At 41.5% G+C, this 26,760-nt stretch overlaps 7 protein-coding genes across 7 annotated transcripts; 4 read left to right on the top strand and 3 right to left on the bottom strand.

Moving 5' to 3' along the window:
- Positions 1-479: 479 nt before the first annotated feature.
- Positions 480-1,786, top strand: EAF02_009237 (uncharacterized protein; the record flags this gene model as incomplete). The annotated part of the gene is made up of 6 exons (XM_038905285.1): positions 480-506; positions 714-799; positions 863-959; positions 1,064-1,363; positions 1,445-1,531; positions 1,619-1,786. 6 exons carry the CDS (start codon positions 480-482, stop codon positions 1,784-1,786), a joined length of 765 nt encoding a protein of 254 aa, XP_038754738.1.
- A 502-nt stretch (positions 1,787-2,288) lies between these two features.
- Positions 2,289-7,680, bottom strand: EAF02_009236 (uncharacterized protein; the record flags this gene model as incomplete). The annotated part of the gene is made up of 6 exons (XM_038905284.1): positions 2,289-3,805; positions 3,858-4,251; positions 4,304-6,281; positions 6,332-6,815; positions 6,886-7,194; positions 7,248-7,680. The coding sequence occupies 6 exons, from the start codon at positions 7,678-7,680 to the stop codon at positions 2,289-2,291; spliced, it is 5,115 nt and encodes a 1,704-aa protein (XP_038754737.1).
- Positions 7,681-10,058: 2,378 nt separating this feature from the next.
- On the top strand, positions 10,059-13,451 carry EAF02_009235 (uncharacterized protein; the record flags this gene model as incomplete). Its single annotated transcript, XM_038905283.1, has 10 exons — positions 10,059-10,850; positions 10,903-11,085; positions 11,151-11,463; positions 11,523-11,699; positions 11,752-11,865; positions 11,965-12,022; positions 12,071-12,232; positions 12,286-12,729; positions 12,786-13,060; positions 13,165-13,451. 10 exons carry the CDS (start codon positions 10,059-10,061, stop codon positions 13,449-13,451), a joined length of 2,805 nt encoding a protein of 934 aa, XP_038754736.1.
- A 385-nt stretch (positions 13,452-13,836) lies between these two features.
- On the bottom strand, positions 13,837-15,485 carry EAF02_009234 (uncharacterized protein; the record flags this gene model as incomplete). The annotated part of the gene is made up of 3 exons (XM_038905282.1): positions 13,837-14,277; positions 14,570-15,252; positions 15,308-15,485. The coding sequence occupies 3 exons, from the start codon at positions 15,483-15,485 to the stop codon at positions 13,837-13,839; spliced, it is 1,302 nt and encodes a 433-aa protein (XP_038754735.1).
- A 554-nt stretch (positions 15,486-16,039) lies between these two features.
- On the top strand, positions 16,040-17,746 carry EAF02_009233 (uncharacterized protein; the record flags this gene model as incomplete). Its single annotated transcript, XM_038905281.1, has 1 exon — positions 16,040-17,746. One exon carries the CDS (start codon positions 16,040-16,042, stop codon positions 17,744-17,746), a length of 1,707 nt encoding a protein of 568 aa, XP_038754734.1.
- Positions 17,747-18,482: 736 nt separating this feature from the next.
- On the top strand, positions 18,483-19,769 carry EAF02_009232 (uncharacterized protein; the record flags this gene model as incomplete). Its single annotated transcript, XM_038905280.1, has 7 exons — positions 18,483-18,534; positions 18,586-18,677; positions 18,731-18,774; positions 18,837-18,880; positions 18,936-19,018; positions 19,073-19,341; positions 19,397-19,769. 7 exons carry the CDS (start codon positions 18,483-18,485, stop codon positions 19,767-19,769), a joined length of 957 nt encoding a protein of 318 aa, XP_038754733.1.
- Positions 19,770-20,164: 395 nt separating this feature from the next.
- Positions 20,165-21,554, bottom strand: EAF02_009231 (uncharacterized protein; the record flags this gene model as incomplete). Its single annotated transcript, XM_038905279.1, has 6 exons — positions 20,165-20,493; positions 20,555-20,894; positions 20,948-21,062; positions 21,123-21,162; positions 21,234-21,362; positions 21,416-21,554. 6 exons carry the CDS (start codon positions 21,552-21,554, stop codon positions 20,165-20,167), a joined length of 1,092 nt encoding a protein of 363 aa, XP_038754732.1.
- Between the last annotated feature and the right edge of the window lie 5,206 nt (positions 21,555-26,760).

The raw sequence follows: 26,760 nt of genomic DNA, 5'->3' as shown, positions 1-26,760 counted from the left end.
TTACCAATTGCTTACTTGAAGCTATGGTAATGTTTTCATAATTGACAACCAATCTAATTAATCTAATTCTCCTTGTCTGCTTTTCTATATGCCAAATTTGATTAACCAACCACTTATTAAAGCATCTGTAATCAACTCACTAATGCGTTTATGGAAATCTCAATATATTCCGAGGTGCAATTACCTCATGGAACCCTAGTAATGCATCAGATACTCGTACTTGGTAGCTATCTCTAACCCCTCAATTGCCTCTTTGACTTTCCCCAACCGAAAGTCAATATTGATGATGAATGAATGAATGAAGGGATGTATGAATGCATATAAGAAGGGAGAGACTTTCCCATCTATTCGAGTCTTTTCTTTATTCCTCATCATTCAATCTTCAAGCTTCTCTCCGTCCAAGTCTCTCTCATACTCATACTCGCACTGTTCATATCAATCTTCCTTCTCTCAATTAATTCTCTATCAAACCTCTCATCATGGCTCCTAAAGTAGCTATCGTTTTCGTAAGTACTTCTCTATGTCCCCGTTATTGTACAGAACGAAAAGACTAGACTCCTCGAGTTCTCTTCATGTTCTGTTGGTTCAATCTTATCCAGCCATTCGTATAAAATGTTCACACGCTACATTCCACATGAACCCATGGTTGATAGTCTTTCAAATTCCTTCCACCTGAGCAAATACCATGATACTAATCACCGTGCCTCCCACAGTACTCCATGTATGGCCACATTCAAAAGCTTGCCGAGGCCGAACAAGCAGGTCTCAGGAAAGCCGGAATTGAAGCCGATCTCTTCCAGTAAGTTTCAAACTATCATGTTCGAAAGAAATCTAAAACCCTCAATACTAATTCACCAAATAGAGTCCCAGAGACTCTTCCTCAAGAGGTCTTGGCTAAGATGCACGCTCCTGCAAAATCCGACATTCCAGTCATCGACCCAAAGACTCTTGCAAACTATGTAAGTCTTGCCAATCCACTTTGAACCATAAAACCATACTCAACCCAAGCTTTCAATCCCATCCCACTCCCACACCCCGTATCCACCCAGCTGACACAGCCCAGGACGCATTCCTCTTCGGTATCCCAACCAGATACGGTAACTTCCCCGCCCAATGGAAAGCTTTCTGGGATGCTACCGGTAGCCAATGGCAAACCGGAGGCTACTGGGGAAAATTCGCCGGAATCTTCGTTTCCACCGGCACTCCAGGTGGTGGACAAGAAAGCACCGTTCTTGCTTCTCTCTCAACATTAGCTCATCACGGCATCATCTATGTTCCATTGGGTTATGCAAAGTCGTTCCCACAACTCGCAAATTTGGAAGAGGTTAGAGGTGGTTCCCCATGGGGTGCCGGAACTTTCGCTGTGAGTCTTTTTTCTATCTGTCTGAGAGGATTGTGTTGGGGTATACTGCATGAGTGAGGATATAGGACTGATATTTTGTAGGGCGCCGATGGATCTCGATCACCCTCTGCTCTCGAGTTAGAACTTGCTACCATTCAAGGCGAGGAATTCGGAAAGACCATTAGCAAAGTCAACTTCGCGTGACTAGATGTAAGTGAACCCGAAGACAACAGTCAACGATCACAATTGATTCACACTGCTAACCCTCATCAACAGGGTTCCGTCACAAACAATGAAGAAGTAAAGTCAGAATCAATTTTGGCAGATAGCAATGGAGAACCCAAAAATATCCAACAAGCAAACCTTAAAGCAGACAAAGGAGAAACTAGGCCCAAAGACAAGGAAGGCCCATGTGGCTTACCTTCCAAGTGCACAATTCAATAATTTAAAACTTTCTAATAGCAAAATTTACAATATTCAGATGTAATCTTCAGAAGCTCATGGCGAGTGGTTATCCAATGGCGTGACATAAATGACATGATGCAAGCAACATAAACACGCTGGCCACAAGTTATCCATAATGCAATGCTTTCAACATTTTGGTACATTACATTTTCACGAAACTAACTCCTCATACAAGGGATGTACATATAGTTGTTTATATGGGTGGCATCCTTTGTAGAATACCCTCCTGTTGTTGAATAAGTCGTCTCACGTTGCCATGACCGATTCTAATTTCCCACCTCGGTCAATGTGCAATAATCTATTTTACATTGTGGTTGTCTCAAACGCCACGCTCCTGAAAGAAGATATGACCTCCGTAAAACGCCTCAAGTTAAACATTGGAATCATACAATACATGAAAGAGATGAATGTAAACATGTAACAGAAGTGTGACAAAAGACGTAAATACTATGCATGCTTGTATGACTACTCTGCCCTTTCTTCAAGAGAGTAAATTTGCTAGTGATGGACTCGCGCTTGCTCCCCCATTGACCTGGTTGTTATTCGGTCTCACGCCATTTAACGGAGGAGGGAGACCATTCGGCGGAGGAAGTCCATTGGGTGGGGGAGGCAGTCCATTTAATTGCCGGTTGAGCTGTGGACTACCGTGTGGTGGTCCGTGTGGTAGTCCATGTGGTACACCATACGGTCGAGAATGCATCGGCGCACTGTGTTGCGAGAAAGGATGCTCCGGGGCACGAGGAGGCGGTCCGCCATTTATCAAATGATGAGGAGGGGGTCTATTAGAAGCATATGATCCGTAGCTTCCATTCTGCATATGCATGGGTGGAGGTCCAGGAAGTCGATGAGGAGAGGGCGGATAACCGTTGGGCAAACGTCCGTTTTGATGAGGGGATGGCTGTAGACCTTGCACAGGCTGACGATTGTGAGGTTGCCCTCCCAGTTGTGGCGCAACTCCAGGCATCCTTGGCGAATGATTGCCATTGACTTGATGTACAGCAGCGATATTCGTTGGGACTGGAGATTGACGAAGCCAGCTGTTGTACGGGGTGTTGGACGGATACGATGGAGGTTGGGGCGGCCATGGGTATTGATGCGGCGTATGATTGCGCTCAAGCTCTGGCGGAGGAATATTCGCAATGATAGGTGTAGAAGTCGGTATAGGAAGGGGCGCGGGAGGTCTAGAAACCTCGCGATCGCTCACCGTGGCTATAGGCATAGGTGGAGGCGTCGGTATTGGTGTAGGTTGCTTTCGAATTTTCTTCCAATGGCACTGATGGCATTGAAACTCCGTAGGTAAAGGGGCCGGCTTTTTGGTATTTTGATCCAAGGCTGCGACTGCGAGTGCAACATGAACTCCACTTCTTTCACCTGTTGAGGCACTAGGTAAATGGCCATTGGCGACTCCAGGGCTGTCTGATTTGATAGGATCGTGATCCAGTATAGCGTTCAAGGGAGCTGCAGGACTGCTAGTTGCAACAGTAGTTTCTATCATCGGCCACCATTTAGGGCTGATGTCAACACTACATGTGGCACATGTTCTTTCTGTGTCGCGCACCGAAAGTGAAGTGCTCAATGGTGAATCCTCAACTTTAACCAATGCTAAAGAAGCACGTCTATTTGTCGTGGGAGTCGATATAGGAGCCCCCGTAGATGTCCGACGATTTTGGGGTGTTGGGATATTGACAGAACTCACAGCTCTGGTAGATTGGTTGACAAGGTTCGCTTTACGAACTGTGCCAGTCAGTGCCAAGTCTGCCTGCTTGAAATTTTGTACATAGAGTTGTAAGGCATTAAGGCCCGTTTCATCAACGATGTCGTGCATACGATGGACAATAGTCTTGGTTGGTACATGTTCTTTGCACCAGATAGCGGCAGACATGGCGCCATTTTCACCATTGATGTTCACAATGTTGTGCTGGTCGCGACGAGAACCCTTCACCGGAGCGATATCGAAACCTAGAATGTACCCATTCTGGTGCGCACATTCCACGTGCACTGCAATGCTAATTAGTAACATGACAACTCGGGTATGTGACTAGAATCTTACCTGGTGCTCGACATGAATGGCAATTTACACAGGCACCGCCTTTCTTCTTGCATGCTTTGCAAACCTCATCATACCTACTCGAAGGGATCGATGGAATCCCTTCAGATGGAACTAGAGCTTTCGCGTCTCCGAACTTCACTTCGGGTGTAAATACAGCACAGGTAACATGTACCCAATTGTTATTAGCTGTGCGCTTCAATGGCTCCCGAGGATTGACAGGCTTGTTGTATTCTTCCTGCTTCTTTCGAAAGTAGTCTGCAGCTTTCAGCGCATTTTCTCTCTCCACGCGATCTCGCTCCCGCTCCTTTTCAGATTTCTTCTTGTGAGAAACACGGGGCGGTTCCACAAAATCATGCTCTGTAGACTCTATAGGACAAAGCATGCATTTGTATTGCTAAAATCGTGAGTGACAGAACAAATATAATCAAGAACTAGAATGAACTTACAATTGATACTTTGGGATCTTTATCATTCTGACACATGTCACAGGTCCATTTGCTGGGGCTTCGGTTGTCAACAACGCCATAGCAATTTCGATGCACAGCCATTCTACAATCTTTGCAGGAAAGGTGCTGATCTCCTAATGGTTCCAACTGGGCGCAAATAGCACATGGAAGAATCTTCGGCTTGGGAACTTCTGGAGGCGGAGGCGGAGGTGGAGGAGGTTTCTCTACTATTGGCTTCTTCTTTGGTTGCGCGGGTGCTACTATATTGGCGTTCTCAAGCGCAGAATCTGAAACTTCTTTGTTATCTGGATTGGTTTTGACTTTCTTCTTAGGCGGTTCTGACACTGCTGGCACTAGAGGAGGTGCAGGTACGGGTGTGCTAGCAGTCGAGATAGGTGCTGTAGTGGGGAGAGCATCCGTTTGACCAAACCCTTCGTTTGCAGCTTTGAGTTCTCTGAGATATTCTTCATCCATTTTCCGTTTAGAAGATCGTCCTCCTGAGGCCGCCATCTTTTTGGCTACTTCATCAACATCTTCATACTGTATTGCATAACGGCGCCAAAGTTCTGCACATCTTTGACATAACGCCAACACAAGTTGGTTACCTTTCTCCTTTGCAGCTCCTTTGCTATTGGAATTTTCAGGGACAGTAGTACCCACAGGGGTGTTGGGAGCTCGTCTCCATCTCTGCGAGCTTCTTACGGAACAAAATTTGCACTGAAATCCCTTCTTCTTCTGTAAAACTTTGTCGTTGTCAAAAGCTGAATCGTCGTGTTCATCGGCAATGTCATCCTGTAACTTCCCCAAGGCCGCCTCTGCCCTTTTGGCCTCCTTTTTGCCTTTTCGCCCTGAATAATTACCCCATATTTGCTTTCCCTTATCCGTCTTTTTCCATGTATAATAAAATCGTACCACATCAGCAGGGCTCATTGTCTTCACATGCCTTTTAATGCTAAGCCACTCAGACCCAAATTTGGTAACGCCGTCCTCGAATTTTTTAAGCTCGGCAGGACTTAGTTCTGGCTCCTTGAACGTCTTCTTGTCTGTTTTTGAAAGTGCATCAAGCGCTTTGTCTACATCAAATTTTTTTGAATAGAGTAATTGTAGAGCTACATCGAGTAGATTCGTTGAAAATTCAGGCAGGCCTAACGGCTTCGCCATTGCTTTTGCACGAACCATGTAATCATTGACCAATTGCTCATACGCAGGAACATCCAAGGATAAAACTCTGTCGTCCGTTCCCCGTTCAGAATTGCTAGAAGCTTCGCCAACGTCTGGAATTTTAAACAGCAACGTCGCCGTATTTTTGGGATCATCATTACTTGCATCCTCACCCCGATTGATATAGCCATTCGGCTCATCCATAACCCAAATCGGACGTTTTTCTCGAGCAATTTTGTCGGCTTCTAGCGCGGCTATAGTTTCTTTCGATAACTTTGCATCCTTTCTGTGGCTACTGCTTCCTCCCTTGATGTATTTCTTCTTTATTTCTACAGCCTTAACATACTCCACAGGTCTACCATGCCAAGCTGTAACATTGGCTTGATGACGATTTCCAATCCGAGAGCTGGCCCTTGGATAGATACGATCGTCATAATCCAGTGCATCTTCGACTTTGCAGTGTATACCCAAGTACCGAAAGAGCCATAGGCTTGCTTGATGAACCTGTTCCGCTGTACCTGGGTGAATAGACATTTCGACATCCTGAGAGTCTGATGAGGTGTTCCCGTTCGTATCAAGCGCATCACCTACTGCTATGGGCAGATCATCTTCGTCTTCGTTCATTTCATCGTCTTCGGCTTCAACGATTCCATCTGTAATATTAGGGGTATTACGAGCCTCGAGTTTCTTTTCTTGGGCTTTGCTGCAAGGTCCACAAGCCCAAGCAAAGCCGCGCGAGGGTTTCTTCAACAATGGCGGATTTACACAGCTCATGTGGTAGGTGTTCAGACAAACCGCACAGTCAACAGAATCGTTGCTATGAGAATGTTAGCTAAGTTCGATACTTAAGGATCCAGAAATACACACCTTGCACTGTATCTGCAACAACGTTTACAGGTCTTCACGGCGCTGGTAAACTCCTTGCCACGCCCCACCTCCACAATAATATATTTCCACCTTTCATCAAGGACTTTCTTGACTGAAACAGGTACATTTATGACCTGGAAAACGGGTATAACATCATAATATCGATGGATGTAACGATCGTACAGTTTATCGTACCAGAAGCTGTCCTTCGTCATTCTCAAGACATCGAGCTTCTCGACTTCGGCCTTGTGTTTGATCTGACATTTTCCACGTAAAGCTGTGAGAGGACTGATATCGGAGTGCATGGAAGCGAACACTTGACGCGTATCGCTAACCTTCTTTCCAATTTCTTTAGGTCGATAATACCAGTTGAGTCGCAGTGCGTCAATGGGCTTCTTGACGTCATTATTGATATGTAAGAATTCCATGATTCGACCAAGATAGTATGGTTCACCGGGAGGTTCACAAACAAGATACACGTGATCTGACAATGCGTTAGTATTTGAACAGGATTGGAAAAATGTCTGGTAGATCCATGGCCTCAGTATGCGTACCATTGGCTGATAGAACAGTGCCATCATCTGCTACAAGTTTCTCGTCCTTTAAACGTGCCCCACAGTCATCGAAGCTCAGCATGTTAGAATCATGCACAGCCATGCTGACTCTGGGGGCACTTGTATGTACTGACGAACCATTTTGTACGACATTTTGTATCGAAGATGCAGTTGCAGTTGCGGCGGTTTGGGCAGGTTTCTTTTTCTTGGAATTCTGAGTTGTTGGTACCGACGGGTTTGCAGAGAACGTAGAGGTCCCAGGGATAGGTTCCTTATTGTTATTTTGTGCAGTTGCGACAGGCTCTGGTTCTGGAACAGTTGCCTTCTTTGCAGTAGTTGTCGGTGGCGCATTATCCGCAGACGTTGAAGGGCGAGAGTCGTTGACCCGAGCGGTCTTGCGCCCTCTTTCATAGCCGCTGCAATTTCAATATCCACGTCCATCTCCTTGTCCTCGGCATAATTGATTCTTGATGTACCTGTTCGATTGCGCGATCGAGTGCCGTAAGCTGCACCACCGATTCCGTTGGCTCCAGCATCCTTATTCGATCGATTGGAGGATGTTGAATTGGTCGCGGTCATAGGCTGAGATTCGAAATCGCGAAGAGCTAATAATTCCTTCTCTAATCCTTTCCCAGGCGCACCAGTCGAAGCCTTAGTTTCAGGCACATGTTCCATCGCATTTACAGCCGGCGAATCGTGGGCAGCGGATCCATTCTCAACCGCATTGCTCTCTTGAGGGGGGAGGGTTTTGGATGAGCCTTCGACGCTGGTGCCAGCATTAATTTCTTTGGTCATGACGATTGCGTCGCGAACAACTTCGTGGCTTGGACAATCGAATCTCAGACTGTGAATTGGAGCGCTTCCCGCGAGAACGAGGTGCGAGAAGCGCTATATACGAGGCTGTCGGACGATTATTGCGAGCTCTCGACCCATCAGAGAGGTTCGAGGTTATGAAATTTCTTAGATATGAATCGATTTGAAAGATGGAGAACAATATAGTTGGGGGTGGGATTTTTTGATATCGTAGAAAGGGTGGATGCGGAAGGACCACAGGATGACAATGAGTAGAACTAAAGACGAGGCTATTTGTGAGATCTCAAGAACATATATATTAACTGGAGAGAGGCACCAACCCTGGACAAATGATCTAAATTGGGTAATATATTGGTCTTTGCAGTTGGAGGATGTAATAAGATGATGTTGACGTGAATTAAAGGTTCCGAAAGTGTGACCTAACAGGAATTATAAAGTTTTGGATGAATGATTTGGTAGAAATTTGAGGTTTGGGTGAAAGCTAAATGTGAAATGGGTGGAGGACAGTTGGGTGGTAGGAGCAATGTGATGGTTGTAAAAGGTGGTTCTATACCTTGCCGTATATTTGAAGAGAGATATTGGATAGGTAGGTAGGTAGGTAGGTACCAGGAAGATATTTAAGTTGGTAAGAATAGATGGGGTGGGTTGCACGGATATGGGTAAGCTTTTGGAAGAGGATACAGATCAGATAGATATTACTACCAGGTAGGTGAGTAGTTCAGTCTATTCCGGTCCAGTTCTAGTCCACAGACTCTTTTTCCGGATGTCAATGTTCAGGGAGAGGAAGCGATCCAGTGGTGGTAATCAGTAGGTACTGTCCAAGAACATTGACTGAAGCAATGATAAATAATCGTTGTAACAAATGGTGATGGTGATGATGATCACTGGTTGTTGATGAAGAAAGACAGGCGTGAGGCACGAAGGAAGCATGGCATGAAGCGATGCTAGTAAGTAAGTACCTAGGTAGTATGTATGTGGATGGATGTATGTAGGTAAGAAAAGATGGGAATGGGAATGAGAATGGGAATGGGAATGGGAGTTTTTTGTTGGCGAAACAAAACGATATGGTGCGGCGCTAATTGGTGCCTGCATAGAATTCACAGCCCTTTCTTCCCTTTCCCGCTGGATATGTATGGGAGAAAAAGAGGCGGGAGGCGACTTGAAGAATTCCATTCCTGATATATATCACGTTTATTATCTAGATTCTCTTGGACGTCCTAGGTGAATAGGTGTATCCAAAGCAGATACCTGGTAGATACCTACCTAGCATGCATATATATATAACATATATATAATATATACACCCACGCACACATGCACACATGCACACCACACAGTTTATATGATTCCACCAAAAGGGTGGAAAGGATAATTGATATACCTAGTATATATATATATATATATATAGGACTGAAGAGAAAATAAAATAATCATCACTTTGATATCGTCCAAAACATACAAAGTCACGCACTCAATACCTTGGATCCCAAATACTGACTACTTACTCCTCCCATGCGTTGCAGCAGTTCATTTGCTCCAATGCCAACAATTGATTGCTCGAGTCATAGCCGTGCGTGCTAGGTAAATTTGGTGTTACAGAACCATCAGGTAGAACAATGAACAGAGTAACATCCACTCGATAGATCCATCCATCAATCGAACTTTTTTTGATCTCGAACTTCCAAAATGCTTGAAGTCTCCACTTTACAAGCGGGGGTAGTGAGAGATATCCTTGCTAGCTCAAACTTGGAAGCCCCGGCACACCGATGGCTGGCTTGGATCAATCACGTGTAGCTTTTTCAACTCTCCCCACCATTCAAGTTGCATCAATTGATGGACCTCCCTCCATCCATGGAGCCTTCCATCTCATCGTCAGCCATCCATTGTGTTGCCAGTCAAAAACAAAAACGAAAGAAAAGAAAAAAAGATTCTCACCGGCCGAATTGGTGTAATCGAACAAAGGTTGGAAGAAGTATTTCTTGTCATCATTCACTGACTCATTCTTTTGCTTGCTTACAAATAACTGATTCTTCCAATTGGGTACATGGCTCCGTAAGGTTACCAAATCACAATCAATTTGGCCCTTCCCTCCCAAAAAAGTCACAGAAAGTTCTCCGGGATTCAGAACTACATATCTACCCTGGCTACTCTAGGTACATAGATACTTCTAGTATTTTGCTACAGTACAACCTGGCGTCAAAATCCCTTTTTGGTAACCTTCTCTAAGTACCTACTCACGTCTATCATTTTAATGATCGCCTTCTATCTTTCCTTTGGGTTTGCGTCTTAATGGCTTGTTGCTTTCTTCATGTTTCTTTGCAGAATATCTTCTATCCACTTGACCTCAACCCAACGTGGAAATGAAGAAGTCTAATGCAACCCCGTCTGGTCTGTATCACAAAACTACCATAGATGCAACAAGGGTTGCGTCTACAACAATTTCCCGCGTTGCTGTGAAAAGAACATTTGATGAGTCGAATGATTCCAAAGAATCACGGGAAACACCATCTCCCGCTAATCATCCCCATATCGAAACTGACCTCACTAGGCAGAGAGATTTTAAGCGCCCAAATCTCAAAAATACACATCCGGGTGCTTTGAAAGCAAGTGAAATTGATAATGTTACTGTCCAGAAATATTCCGAGTATTCACAAAGAAGGCATCTGGCTTTAACGCCAACCCCTACACTGAATCCCTTGCTTGATCTATCGCACCCTGCATATCAATTACCAAATCAACTAGTCGAAAACTTTGCTGCCCTAGGAGTCAAATCTATATACCCATGGCAATCCGAATGTCTCCTTCGTAGTGGTGCCCTTGCTGGACAACGCAACTTGGTCTATACTGCTCCTACAGGGGGCGGAAAGTCACTTGTTGCAGATGTCCTCATGCTCAAGAAGATAATACAAAATCCGGAGAAGAAAGCTCTATTAGTATTGCCTTACGTTGCATTGGTTCAAGAGAAACTTCGATGGCTCCGAAGAATTGTCCAGGGGATCTGCAAAGAGACCTCTGTGCGGGAATCAAAATGGCCATCCATGTGGCGAAACCGAGGGGATGAAAACTCCATTAGGGTTACAGGCTTCTATGGTGGCAGCAAGTCAAACGCAACATGGGCTGATATGGACATTGCTGTGTGCACCATTGAGAAGGTGCGTCGATATAAATGCTTTCGCATTCACACTCATTGGCTAATATTTATAGGCAAACTCGCTTGTCAACGCGGCCATTGATGACTGCTCCATCGGAAATCTTGGTGTTGTAGTCATTGACGAGATACATTTCATAAATGATGAAAGCCGTGGATATATATTGGAGTTAATGGCTACAAAACTGCTTAGCTTAGAACAAGGCGTACAGATCGTTGGCATGAGCGCGACACTCGATGTAAGTCTAACTCTTTCTTTGTGTTTGTGGTTGTCTTATGGTAAGAGTTGTCTGACCAAACGAAGAATGCAGACTTGCTCGCTAAATGGCTCAATAATGCCAAATTTTACATTTCTAACTACAGGGCTGTTCCTGTAGAAGAGCACCTTGTCTTTGAAAATGCTGTATATCCGGCTTCTAGTTCGAACAGGTTCTACAAGACAGCTTCGCAACTAAACTCTCAGAACTCAGGCAACTCGACGCAGACACTTCCGGGTCCTCATAGGCGAATACAGACCTCACAGCATAAAGAGCTTAGCAATCCCTTGACAAACTCGGTCGTTGCTTTAGCCAATGAAACCGCCAGAAGTGGCTACGGTGTGCTAGTATTTTGCAGCAGTAAGTTGGTCCGTTTGTCTCCTCTGCCGTATCGTAATACTAAGCCTACCAAATAACAGGTCGACTGGGTTGTGAAAGGGATGCACTTCTGATAAGCCAAGTGCTTCCTTCAATGGATGCTATTGACCCGCTCTTGATGAACAGACGACGCGATCTTCTAAATGACTTAAGAGACACAAGTAGCGGTCTTGATCAAGTGCTTGAAAAGACAGTCTTAGCGGGCGTGGCCTTTCATCGTATGTATTTTCCATCCTCTAATCTTTGAATTTCTCTGACGCGCACCCACAGATGCTGGTCTGACTACAGAGGAGCGCGACTTGGTCGCAGCTGCCTACGATGAAGGCGTATTGAAAGTCATGGTAGCGACCTGCAGTCTTGCGGCCGGTATCAATCTTCCCGCCCGTGAGTTATCTTTCGATCCCAAGAAGCTTCTGATAATTTCAATACAATCATTCAGTGTTTGTTGATCCGAACGTACTACGGAGACTGACAATTCAATAGGGCGGGTTATATTGCATGGCGCTAGAATGGGATCTGATCTAGTCGGCCCTTCAATGCTGTGAGTACCTTACTTGTCACAATTGACTATAAATGCTAATCATTCTAGTCGACAGATGAGAGGTAGAGCTGGACGCAAAGGGAAGGATGAAATTGGCGAAACATATCTCTGTTGTCAAAAGTCTGACCTCGAGGCCGTCGCGGAGCTCATGGAAGCCGAAATACCTTCAGTTGAGAGCTGCCTGGTGCCAGGCAAGCGAGGTATAAAACGGTAAAAACCCTCTTATAAATCCTCATTAGGTATTAGAACTAATAGGTAGACAGAGCCTTACTTGAAGTAATAACTACAAAGTTAGCTACAAGCAGCGAATCGATCGACGACTATGTGAAAAAAACTCTCCTCTGTCATACGATCGATCAGAAAGAATTAAAATCAATGGTTGAAATAACCCTTAAAGATTTACTGGAAAGTAAACTCGTAGAACAGACAAAAACCTATTCATACGAAGCTACACGTCTGGGTCAAGCTGTTGTGGCTTCTTCTCTCGCTCCCGAGGATGGCTTGTTCGTTCATAAAGAATTACGAAGATCTCTGGAAGCCTTTGTACTAGATGGCGAAATGCATGTGCTTTACACCTTCACGCCCGTTCAGACTACGCAGGGCAATATCAACTGGCAAATCTTCCGTAAGGAAGTTGATATGCTTGACGAGAGTAACTTGAGAGTTCTTGGTTTCGTAGGACTTAAGCCGTCATTGATTAATAAAATGTAAGTTCATTGGCTGCTATAAGTTTATCTATTGCTCAACATTTGACTTCTGTCAGGGCACAAGGGGGATCGATGAGAGAGTCCACTCCAGAAGAAATCGAGATCGCCAGGGTATACAAGAGATTTTATACCGCTTTACAACTACGAGATCTTTGTGATGAAATTCCAGTTCATGCCGTTGCTCGCAAATACGACTTACCACGAGGAATCATACAGAATTTGGCGCAAACGTGTCATGGCTTTGCTGCAGGAATGATAAAGTTCTGTGAGAAGATGGATTGGGGAGCACTAGCTGCGGTGCTTGATCACTTCTCCGATCGTCTAAAAGCTGGTATGTTCTTCATTTTGTCACAATAATTGTGTAGACAATTCAGATTTTTTTTTATAAAAAATGAGTTTCCGAATGTTCTTACTCGCTTACCTAACAAGCAATAGGCGCTAAATCCGACCTACTCGCACTAGCAGAAATTACATTCATCAAAAGTCGAACAGCAAGGATCTTCTGGGACAACGGCTATAAAACAGTTGGGGCGGTTGCAGGTGCAGACTCGAAGGAACTAATACCAGTACTTTTGATGGCCCAGCCGAAAAAGTTGCGGCTGGCGTCCGATGATGAGGAAAAGTACCATGCCAAACTTCTTGCGAAAGCGACAAAGATTGTTGAGTCAGCGAATCGAATATGGGAACGGCAGATGCAGCAGGAGATCTATGAAGAAGATTAACACAAGTGACTATAAAAGATTTGTTGGGGTGCTCAAGGAGATTTACACCATACATAGGTACATAGAGCGAGTCCATAGGTGAGATGAACATATTAAATCTGTCAATTTGAGTCAATTTCTAGAGCTGAAAGTCCAGCGAGAGATAGATTCAAGGGCATCATGTGACACAAGACTCCTACGATCCGAAAGCCTAAAATTATAACGAATAATTCTGCATAGCTATTCATTGACATTAGTAAGCAAATGATTTATAAACCTGTATCTGAGCCGGAAACATGTTCATAGTGTATAGACTTTTCGTAACAATCTCAGCACAATAATGCGCGCGCGGGTTCCATAAGATTTCCAAGGGCTTTGCATGTATCATATGCCACGATATGCAGCTCTATTTAGTAGGGAGGTCCGTCCATTCTCTGACGTCTTGAAAGTCCATAATTTCATTTGGTCCCCCAAATCTTCCTTGTAAATCCTTCCAATTCCTATCCACTGCCGTTTCAGGTCGCCATCGGAAGGCGTGCTTCAGCTTTGGATCTAGTACCCCTTCCATCAAATCGGCAACGAATCCTCCAACTGAAGTAATGTGCATAAAGCCGTGCCCGCTTCCGCCAACCGCCAGAATTAGCGAAGCGTATCCCGGAGGAATATCGATGAGAAATGCCCGGTCAGGGGTATCAGCGCACCAACATATTCGAGCAAAGGATAACGGACGATCTGCGAGATGAGGCATGGTTTCTAGCAGAAATTGTCGAATTCTCTTGGACGAATCTATAGGGATCTGTTGTTTTGAAAATGGAATGCTCCTGGTTTTGCCATCTGGGCCTGTGATCTGAAACATAGTTCGTCAGCCCTTACTACCATGTTGAATTTAGGGGTGTTGCTTTTAGCTGAAACTTTTTCAAGACTAGGAGAAAGGTCGAAGACCAAGCTTGCATATCTCCAATGTGCAATACTCTTCAAAACGCCATGTGCAATACTTTTTGAAACGCCGATTCAAATCTGAGGATTTGGTTTCTTCAACCCTCATATGGAGGTGCAAAAATCAAAAACCCTTCTAGGCTTCCTTTCTGGTGTTCTGAACTTTTCTCCCCATAGCAAGACTAGGTAACAAATGGACTTACCCAGTTGCAGTAGCCAGGATGCTCATCACATATCTTGAGCTCGTGATTGTCCTCGTCCGGTTCCATGAAAAATCCTTTCTCTATATTGAAGAGAACTGGCAGGTTTTTGTACAATTTTGTTTCATCCTCCAACATCTTGATGTGTCCTAGAGTCCAGGCTGTTGGCCGAAGCTGATCTTTGAAGTCGAAAAGCGCATCGGCTCCAGCTCCAGCAGCAAGTATTGTCCTATCACCCCGATGTTCCTTTCCATCAGCAGTCTTAACGCCTAGTACATCTCCGTCTTCATAAATGAGACTTGTGACGGCACCTTCAGGTGAACCGGTAATGAACTTCACCCCAAGCCTATCAGCCTCTTTCGCTGCACTTTCCAGTGCTTTACGAGCATGTACCCAGCCGGCACCTGAAGACTTGAACGCACCTTTCCAGCCGGGAAAGTCGCCTGTCAACACCCCGGGAGGCATCGTCTTTCTGAAGTCCTCCGCGGTCTTTAGTCTTACAAACCCAGACTTTGAATCGGGCAGCTCTCGCTTTTCAACCTGCTCCAATGCAGCTGGCGTGTCTGCAGCAACAATATACCCAGTAGGATGGTAGTAAGGTTTGAATACTGAATCATTTAACCAGCCTTCCGTCGCTTTGTTGAGTAGAATCATAGAAACATCATCTTCGCCCTCTGTGAAAGAGCCTATGTATGTCAGTGAATTTCCTATGCATTCGTGAAATCCCGTTGCCGTAGTCACCTTGTTCTACAATCTTATTGACATCATTCCCAGCGGATATTGGGGATGGTATTGGATATGCATCGAGTATTGTAACATCTACATAACCTCGACGAGCTAGGTGGAGAGCTGTAGATACAGCCCAAGTCCCACCTCCCACAATGAGGATTCGAGATGACTTAGTAAGTTCGGTCGGCATGATTAGAATTTAGAAATATTTGACCAGGTTACATTTTCTTCGATTAGGAGTTTAGGTATACCATTATATATATCTACGTTGATACTCTCATGAAAATATATTGAATAGAGATGATAGGTAGGTTAAACACAACTGCATGCCACTTCGCTTGGACCTTCCCACCCACTTTCGATCTATCTAACTGTACCCCACCTCGCCCACTCCAAACATAATCTTACAAACAGTCTGAGTAACGGTATCTGTTCCGGTGTGTCTACCCAGTGCCCCGTATCAAATATTTCCAATTTCTCACAATGGCTTAATCGATTGATCGTCTGGCTTTGGTTAAAATCCACTGTACGTGTAAATCGTGCCGTCTCCGCTCGACGATCACCGCCAGAGATTCAACAACTTTCTATATCTACGTTGGTACAAGGACGAATTGTTCGCAGCCTTACACCAATATAATGCTCGGCGAAACTTATCAGCCGCTATCTCACTATCACATTTTCGAAGCCTCCTCTCCACTTCCTTCACTTCCCTCGCCTCCTTCAATTCAATGCTCGATGTAAATCATGCCACGACGTAAATCTCCTGACACGGGTAAATGTAAGGCCTCTCGTACCAGAAGCCTGGGTGGATGCAACACCTGCCGAAGAAGGAAAGTTAAATGCGGAGAAGAAAGGCCCAGATGTCAACGATGCGCTAGTACTGGATATGATTGCAAATACAACCTTGTCTTGAAATGGCAGGAAGAATTTGCCAGAAGAGGTGCAGCCTTTGGTCGATCCGGCGTATGGAAGAAAATTGACCACCGAGGATCGACTTCGGATGTTCATCAATCGCCTTCTTACGATCTCTCGTCTGAAATGGTTACACAGTGCTATATCCCGCACATATCACATCATCATTTTGTAAACGGGACTGTCGAGAACTTTCACAGGATGCTGTCATGTGATCAAGACGACCAAGCCGGAATTGAACGTGAACTAATGGATACTGCCGTCGAAATCACCAGTCTTACTTCTCCTAGGTTGAAGTATATTCCAGCCCCTACAGCAATACCTTCTAGATACCTTGTCTCATTTCCTATCATCTCATCGTTTTCCCACGTGGATGACGTAAATACAACTCTTCTGTTTCAATATTATGTAGACCGTCTATGTCCGCTGACAACTCCCAATCAGTCCACAAACTCACCATTCGCAACAATAGTTCTCCCTTTTGCATTGAGTACATCGCAATCTACCCTGCAATCTCTTTTAGCACTTTCGGCGTGTCACAAGAGTAAAACAGATGCATCCTGGGGGCCGGTTGCCATGCAGCTTAAGGCGCGGACTCTTCATTTCTTGCGAGGGAGACTCGATCAAGAAGACTCCGTAGAGATATCAAGAGACCCCGAAATTATCACTATAAGTATGATCATGTGCTTGTACGAAATCATCAATACATGTGATGAACAGTGGGTAGTTTACCTTCGAGGCGCGCGCGACATTATCCGGATCCGAAAACAATTCACATTACTGGCCACTGAAAAAAGCCAATGTCAGCCCCTCTTTTCATTTTCAGAACGGTTCTTTACATACCAGGATGTACTGGGACGAACAGCATGTGTCGGTGTACCAAATTTCAAGAGTTGCGCTTGGACGTCTAAAGCTCACGAAATTGATATATCGATGGGCTGTTCCCCAGAACTCTTCCATATATTAGGTTCAATCACAGATCTGATAAAAATGAAACGTAAAGATCCTATGTGTGCTTCCGAGGAGCTATTTATCAACAAAGCCGCAGGTCTGGAGCAACGACTCGATGGTCTCGTCCAGACCGTACATCAGGATGACGATTGTGTAATTTTGCACTCGGCAGAATTGAAACGACAGGCGGCTATCTTATATCTTCACTGCACTCTGTACGATGCATCGCCTAGCACAGTTTCGGTTGTCAGGCGAATCCCTGATATTCTCCAAAGCATTTCCCTGTGCCTAGACAGTGGCCTTGTAACAAGTTTGACATGGCCTGTTTTCGTCGCAGCAGTGGAACTCAATCCACTAGATGACATAATCACTGTTAACAATAGATCTGTGTCTGGGAGAGCATTCATTCTCAGTACATTGGCAGTAATGTCAACTTGTACCATTGCGAACCTCGAGAGGACTAGATCAGTCATTGTTGATGATTGGCAACGCAGAGATTTGTCTCTATTAGCGAACACGATGCAAAGTATTACAAGGGACTGGGAGAAGTATGTTGAGCCTGTTAGTATAAATTTAAGTCTTGGGTAATGGAAGACGCCATACTTAGTCAAGTCCTTTCATTGAGAGATTGTTTTTAAAGTTCCTTCCCGTTCGGCTGAGCTCTGATGGGCAAGACACGCAGAGACTTCGAGCTGGCCACAACAGAATACATAGTAATTGTGACTGGCATATCGGAAAAGGTGTTGAAAACACTCATCGCTAATCTACTTCAATTCGAAGAAGAAGAACAACAACCCAATGATTTCCGCGCTTGAAATAAACTATACAACACAAATCGTCTAGCTATGTCTGGCTGACTATTTTCTAATCAGATTGAGATTACAAAGAGTAAAATGGAGTGTATATTATGCATAAAGAAAGGTATTCAATGTGGGAGCTGTTCCGGGATTCCTATTCCCAGACTCGAGTCGAACAATTCTCTTATCGTGGTCTCAGGAAGACGGATCAATCATACAGTCTTATCAATTGGGGCAACGTTGGGACGGATCTAAGCTATCCCCACCTTGGATAGCTAAGGGAAGTCTGAAGCAAGCCCCCACTTTTTACATCAAGGTCACATGTGGAGTAAAGCTCGCTTCTCGCCTGGACCTTCATGATGTAGCCAAGCTAAATGATCAGCCATTCAATTGGTATTCTATGATCGATTATTGGGATACATGAGATATGCCTAATTCGAAAATATGCAAGTGACGGACGACAGATACATATATAACGATGCCCTCCTTTGTCAACAATGTACTCTGTAAACAGATCTACACCCAACATGTCTCAAGTTACAATCGAAGATGTTCCAGGTACTGAATATCTTATCGACGGTAATCACCTCACCACCTCATTATCTTTCCAATGGCTCACTGAATATATAGTTGGACACTCAGTGTATCATTCTCACTCAGGAGGGATTTCATCGAACATTGTTAAAATTCCTCGGCCCACGATCTGTGGTGGAGATCCCCTGGTATGAAATTTTGCTGAAATAGGACTATCATTGCTTTACTGACACTAATCAAGCTTTGGCTGCGATGGAAGAAATACTACCAATTGTTCCTTGTTGCGTAAGTTTCTTACTTGCCTAGAGATTCGGGGGCCGAACTAAGTTCAACTGACTTATGGTCAGACTGTATGCTTGTGCATTCAGTTTCGGAGAAAACACCCTTGGAGGTACATAAAGAAGGTGTTGATCATCGGGTCTACATGCACTGACATGAAATAACAGCTGCTTGGGAGACCATATCCAAGGATACGAATGTTAGCCTCACCAACATGAGTGGCAGTTCAGCTCTCAACTACTTACTACTGGTTAGTTGTGCAATCAAAAGTATCATTTGGCTCTCTTTCTAAAACAATTCATAGGGCTTCTGTAACATGTTTTGGATACCTGCAGCTAAAAGACTTGGTAACAGATTTGTGTTTCTAGCTACGACCCTAATTTGCATGTGTGCCGGTATTTGGCTAGGCAAATTCCAAGGTACTGGAGAGTGGATGGGTGCCATGATCTTGAATGGCTTGGGTACATCAGCATATCAGGCTGTAATTCAATTAACCATATTTAACATGTTTTTTGCTCATGAACGTGGCAGAATGCTTGCAGTTTATCTGTTCGGGCAACAACTTGGGTCCATGTAGGTTTCGTCGATATCATAAAAATGACGAGGATTAAAGCTCACCGTTCCATAGTCTTGGTCTCATCTTTGAAGGTTCCATCGCCGATGGCCCTGGATGGAGATGGAGTCAGTACATTGTGGGTATCATCGATGGCGTTGTATTTTTGCGCCTATTTTTTTCCTTCGAAGAGATGACATTTCCGCGCTTTCTATTCTTCTCCACAGGCACGGATCGAGATCGAACTATTGTGCAAACGGCTTCTGGCACGGGTAAGGAAAATTTGAAGATGTCAAATACGAGGCTATCGAACAGTTCTATTTCGGCAGAATTGCCGTCTTCGTTGTTTCCAAGAAGAACTTACCTACAAACCCTCACGCTATGGGTATACCAGTCAGATGATACGACAACATACTGGGACTACTTCAAACGTCCCTTCTTCCTGTGATCTCTTCCTACAGCTATCATTCCGGGGTTCATCTTCGCTTTTGGATGCACAGCTGGTATAGTATCCTTCAATACTGTATCAGAGATCTTTTCCTCTGATCCATATGACTTCTCATCTACGACCGTTGGCCTTACTTGTTTCGCAACTCTCATCGGATCTACTATCGGTTACTTCACTGGAGTGTTATCTGATCATATTGTTATTTTCCTTGCCCGCCGTAATAAAGGAGTCAAAGAGCCTGAAATGCGTCTCTGGAACCTTACCGCAAGTTTCGCATATGCGACTGTTGGGTATATGCTCTATGGCTGGGGTGTTCAGACGCAGGCAAGCTGGGTGGCAGTTTCGATTGAATCGAATATACACAGAATAAATTTTATCGCGTGCAGTTTTCTCATCTACCAGAATATTCCTTTTAAGAGCGAGGCAACCCCTTGAGCGACTAGTTTGTGAACGATCTGGCTAGGATGATAGTCATTCCACCATAAACAGCTAACGCCGTCCGCATTTATACAGGCGGCATCGGCCGAGCCATATGCTGTAGGGTTGTTGATTGCGTTTAAGAAAGGAACTTGGGTATCATATACCCAAGTGTTAGATCCAGCATTTGCAGCTTTGAACGCTGCTACGCGTGAAACTAAAGCCGCATTGTATTGAGATATAGCGGTCGCTATAGAAGCTTGCACAACTGTCCCTTCAGCTATGAAAAGAGGGCTATCTTGGGTTGCTTTGTGTATCATTAGTTTTTGATAATTCTCTTTTCAATCCCAATCAAGAAGGGGACTCACGTGGAACGGTTAAAAATAGAAAGTTTCGGCCTCCCACATTGTAGATTCGCTGGATCTCTGTAAAGTAGGAATCCATGGTCTGAACGAGTACCGTTGTATAATTTGAAAGATACCACGCGTTTCCAACATCATTAATACCGATCCAAATGCCAAAAAGCGTGTTGCCAGAGGACCAAGGCCCGGACGGAATGTATTGAACAAACTGATCTACTTGATCAATGAAGGATAGTACGGTGGGTGCAAATGGTGCAACAAGCGATGCGTTAGTAGTTGCGCCTCCCGAAGCAAAGTTATATGACAACATGAGCGTATCATTATAAGTTTCAACAAGATACCCGATCTACATGGTTTGCATCAGCGAATGAGTGTTTTCAAGCTTTTTAGGTTACATACCCAATTGAACCCGCCAGTGGTCGTGTAACCTTGAAGGTTGGGATTCCCAAGGGGATTGCCAGCAGCTGGTTGGGTCAGAGTCGGATCAAAGCATGTTTGGGAGTATGAGTCGCCACTGACTTTAGAGTTAGTCGGATTCGAATTCGGATGGATAAATGATTTTAATATTACGTACAAAGTTATGAAATACTCCACGGCTGCAGTCGATATGGGGCCTAAGCGATTCTTTTATAAGCTTATGGAAGGGGGTATATAACTGAACGACACATATATGACAGGTTCTTACTTTTTGTAGTAGAAGCCAAGGTTGAAGACACTTTTGTTGTTAATGCTGTAGACGTTTTCGAGGTTATTGAAGCACTCGTTGTTGTCTTCAAGCTTGAGGTACTGCTAACTGCTCCCGGAACACACTGACCTAGAGAAAGCAATAAGCACGCTGTAACGCAACATGGTCCAGGAAAACACTACTATAGTATGCATTCTGGTAAACACAAGTGCTTCCTACAGCACAAGTTGTCGCACCCGTCCAGCTCAGACCTCCGCATTGACCATATGCGACCTGCTGAGCGGCCGCTGTTGCCACACATAGGAGTAGAGGAAGAATCATGTGTGCAATCAGATTGGAAATTATAGCATCAAATCATGGAAACAAAGCATATGAATACACAGAAATCTCGAAGAGAGCACTCGTGTTTATAGATATTCTTCATCAATATGCTTAGGAATAATGATACGTGTCTTTATCAAGAATAAGTATTTTTCCCACCAGTACCATAAATCAATTCCACACAAACCGGATGAATTATTTTGATCTGAGTTACGACTTGATGTGATGATGAGTTCCGTCCAATGGGGGACATCAGAAAGTCGGCTATGAGGGGCGAGAGCCGTCGACACCGGATTCTCGGTCCGGTTACTATAATAAGATTCGTTAACTTTCATGTATACTAAGATGAAGGAAAGTTTAACCTCTAAACCAAGAGTCTCTACAACAGTCACGGGGGGAAATTCATGTGGAATCGTTTTCTCCTTGATTACTATAATAATCTTAAAATACTAGAATTCGCAGTCTTTATTCTATTCTCTAAACGACTATTACTATTAAATATATCATATAATAAAGCTTGAATACTATTACATTTATAATATAATATGACTTTACCTCAATACTTAGGGCCTGTTTGAATCGTTTTTTTAATTTGTTGTTAAAATAAGATTAATTGATTTATTGATTAAAAATGTAGTCTATATTTTGTAAATATAGATTCACATTTATGAGCCTATAAAATATAGAATAATAATACATTAATAAATGCTAATCAAAGCTCCATTACAGATTTAGCATCAGATCGACACAACATCCCAAAATCGAGATATCTTTGTATTTTCAACTTTATTATACAGAATTAACTCTCTATATCCTTTATAAATTCTTTTATTCAATACAGCAATTGTTTTTATAGTAATATTATCAAATAATAGATTTATAATTCCGAATTGCTGGGCCGCTTGACCCTGGCCCATCCTGCCTCCCCACAGTCAGCAGCTCCCGCTTTATCCTACATACCAAATGTTGGTGTTCTGAGAGTAGATAGTGGAAGGAAAAAAGAGGTCTGATTTCCGAAATGTACAATATATAGAAACCGATATATAATATCTCAAAGCCAGAAAGTCTTAAGCTTCTTTGTAAGATACTATACAGACTTATAATGATACGGACCGGATATGATGACTTTGCAGCCTATCATATCAGATTCAATTACGAAAATAGTACGAATATTTATATATATAGGATTGAGAAAAGCCTATTATATTTCTTTTAATATTCAATCAATAATCAAATATATAGTAATTAATTGTTTATATCAAATCGATTTCGATTTAAATGGGATATAATAGTATATATCAATTGTGTTTTGTAAATACAATATAGCTTTATTGATTTTCTTATTAGATTTAGATTTTATATTAGAATATATTCAAACTATATAAAACTATATGAATTACAATTTATTTTAATACTTTAAGGATAAGCTTTTTATTTTAATCAATCTAAAACCTATATCGACTAACTATAAGCGCTCCGAGCGCTCTCCCAATCGATAGTAATCGATCTAATTATCCATTAACATTTGGATAGTATACAAAACAAGGCTCTCTGAAATAGGACTACAAATCTTTAAATAGAATAGTTGTAGGATTGTTATAAGTAATATTAAGCAGAGGAATATTAAAGGTAACAAGTCCCTAATTAGCTAACATTATACTATTATGAGCGGCTGGAACGCTAGCGGCCTGTAGGCCCACTCCTTAGTATATCTAGAATACCCCTTGGGAGGTCAGATATTAGACGTTAATCACTATAAATAAATAAATAATTCCGAATTGTTTCTTATAACTATTAAACTCTAGATTTATATACCTATTAGATTTATAATCTCTAATCAACTTCAATTAATTTTATATAATTAAGAAAAATAAAAATAAAATAAATATTTATTCGCTTTTCTTTTTCGATATTGATTATTATAATTAAAATAACATTTCGAATATATCAAATACTATCAAAAAGCAATTTGATATTTTTAAATATAATATAAAAAATAAATATATAATTATTATAAACTTTATAATCTTATTCAATACTTTTATAATATTTTATATAAATATATTCAATACAATATTTATAAAGGAATTTATTAGCTTTATTTATTTATTTATTTATTTATAGTGATTAACATCTAATATCTAACCTCCCGAAGGGTATTCTAGATGTATTAAGGAGCAGGCCTATAGACTACTAGTGTTCCAATTGCTTATAATAGTATAATATTAGTTAATCAAAGACTTATTGCCTTTGGTATTTCTTTGTTCAGTATTGTTTGTAGTAATCCTATAGCTATTCTGTTTAAGAGTTTGTAATCCTGTTTTAGAGAATCTTGTTTTGTATATTATCTGAATATCAGCAAATGATTAGGTCGATCATTGTTGATCAGAAATATGCTTAAAGTGTTTATAGTTAATCGATATAGGTTTTAGGTTGTTTAAAATAGAAAGCTTATTCTCGAAGTACTGGAATAGATTGGAATTCATATAATTATATATAGTTTAAATATATTCTAATATAGAATCTGGATCTAATAAGGAAATTAATAAAGCTATATTGTATTTACAGAATATAATTGATATATATTATCGTATCCTATTTGAATCAAAATCGGTTTGATATAAATAGTCAATCACTATATATTTAATTATTAATTAAACATTAAAAAAAATATAATAGACTTTTCTTGATTCTATATATATAAATATTTATATTATTTTTGTAATTAAATTTAACTGACAAAAAGACCATTGTCCTCCGCAAGGAGCCTGGCTGGTTCAGTGGTAGAGTGATCGGGTCACTCTCCTACTGTTCTACGACTTATGGCTATAGCGATCTGATTTACATGGATCCATTCTATATGCCGCCTTATAGATCATCTTAGTATAGACCTCCTAACACAACTCCACTAAGCTTCAATAATCTACCGCTAACCCTAATAGAGCTTTTCTATTATGAGCCGCAAAAGCGATCAATCGAATACTGAAAAGGAACTGATCCCTTCTCCAACTATTATCACTACATTTATACACCACTCCGCTACTTAGCGGAATCATCGTTCCGACTGCTTTTTTCAAACAACCCAATAGCTGAATCCTCTGTTCCTATAGAGTATCATTATATACACACCTGCTTCTTTGAAGTAATATACCTATATATACACTACTTCTATCCATATAATTTTATAACAGGAATAATCATATAATCAGAGCACTCCTCTCCACAAGTAACAGAAAGCGCTAGGAATATAGGGCCAATCAAATAGCCCTATTTGCAAATATTACATTAACTTGTTTAAGATATATAAAAGGAACTAGATTTACCCTATAAGGTTTTATTAGTATACATATCAGCACCTTTCTGTATTTATAACTCTAGATCTAGCCACGTCTTTCATACCCCTAGGGAGGTCCCCCACAAGACGTTAATTACTATAAATAAATAAATAAATAAATAATTAAATTTAATATAATAAACCACAAAGTCACTATATCCAATTCACATCACTATAAATCTGTATAATACCCCACAAAAAAGCTTGAGACTCTTCAACTCTAAGATATTATATACCGATTTCCATATATTATATGTTTCGAAGATCAGGCCTCTTTTTCCTTCCACCATTTGCTTTCCGGAGCGCCGATATTTGGCGCGTAGGACAGAGCAGGAGCTGCTGTTTATTAGCTTTATAATTAACTTTATAACTATTATTGTTTTTATTAATATTATAACCCCTTTACATTTCTCAATACCTATATTTAATCCTCTACTTATATTATTATTATTATTAGTAATTTTCAACCGGGCCGTATAGACGAGCCTCCCAGGGGGCATTACAGTTGGGCTAACTGTGGGATGATCTTCTAATTTATATAATCCCTCTTTCCTAGGGATAGGGTCTCAATACCCTCAATAGCCTCCCAAGTAATGGCTAGTACACTTACACCTTTATCTCTAATCCTCTAAGCATCTCTGTGTATACTTTCCGATCTCCTATATAATATTTATTTGAAAGCTGCTTTATTCTATAAGAGTAGTTTTTATATATATTCTATTACAATATAGTTTGTTAGAAATCACATGTGTAGCATGTGTGTAGCACATGCCACATCACTATAAAACTCCTTTTCGGACTTCCCGGATATATAGATCTAATATACATATTTCAATATATCACTTTTTATATATAACTTGCTATTTATTTCTGATAGGTTATAAGTACCGTATTATTATAAAACTTCATTTTATATCTCTGTATCCTCTGAATCTCGAGTTCTCATTCTCTTATAGTTACCCCCACTCTTGACATTATGACAAACAAGGACTCTTATCGATATAGTTTAAACAAAATAGGGAACCACTAAGTCACTTTGAACAATTATAACTAGATAGACTTCTATAAGCTATTCGAATTGCTATAATAGTAGTATCTGTATTATCCCTGATACAGGGAGAAGTATAAGACTAGCGAGCAGTCGAGCCAATATCGCGGATAAGAAGAGAAAAGGCAGGAATTACATGCTCTATTATCAATTCCGATATTATTCCTATATACCACTCTCAACTGAATATATATAAGTGATAGAAAAGATATTATAGAAATCTAAATGAAACTCTTAATATTCAATAATAATACAAATCGTCAACACATTTAAAATCTCCGACAACAATTCATCTATAAGTAATTCGATCCTAAAACAAAACGATTCAATTCTTTTTTAATCGATTCCTCGATTATCAATATAAATTATTTACAACAATATAATCTCTATTCGAAATAGAAGTCTATTCTTATCTTTTGAATATACTATCAAATATAAAAGTCTGACAAACATAACAAAACTTTATTATATTATCAAATATAAATATATAAGATATATTATATGCCTTATAATAAACTAAGAGAATTCCTTGAGGTATAATAAGTTATTTAGTAATAGCTAATATTATATAAGGAAATATAAAGAAAGAGATAATAAAAGAGTTTGAGAAAGAGGCGGAAAAGGATATGGAGAATATTATAGAAATAAAAGAAAATATATACCTAAGAAAAGCAATAATATTTTGTTAAGTTTTAGCACAGCTATTAAGACTGGATCTTATACTTATAAATTCTATAAGAAGAAAGGATATTGACAAGATATTTATTGGGAATATAATAAAGTTAGAGAAGCCTGATATTCAAATAAAAATACTAAGAATAATG

This window comes from Botrytis sinoallii, assembly GCF_014898435.1.
Source record: "Botrytis sinoallii strain Bc 23 chromosome Unknown BSIN_019, whole genome shotgun sequence".
Taxonomy (NCBI): Eukaryota; Fungi; Ascomycota; class Leotiomycetes; order Helotiales; family Sclerotiniaceae; genus Botrytis; species Botrytis sinoallii.
The sequence above is the reverse complement of the archived record's forward strand: the minus strand, read 5'-3'. Positions and strand labels throughout refer to the sequence as shown.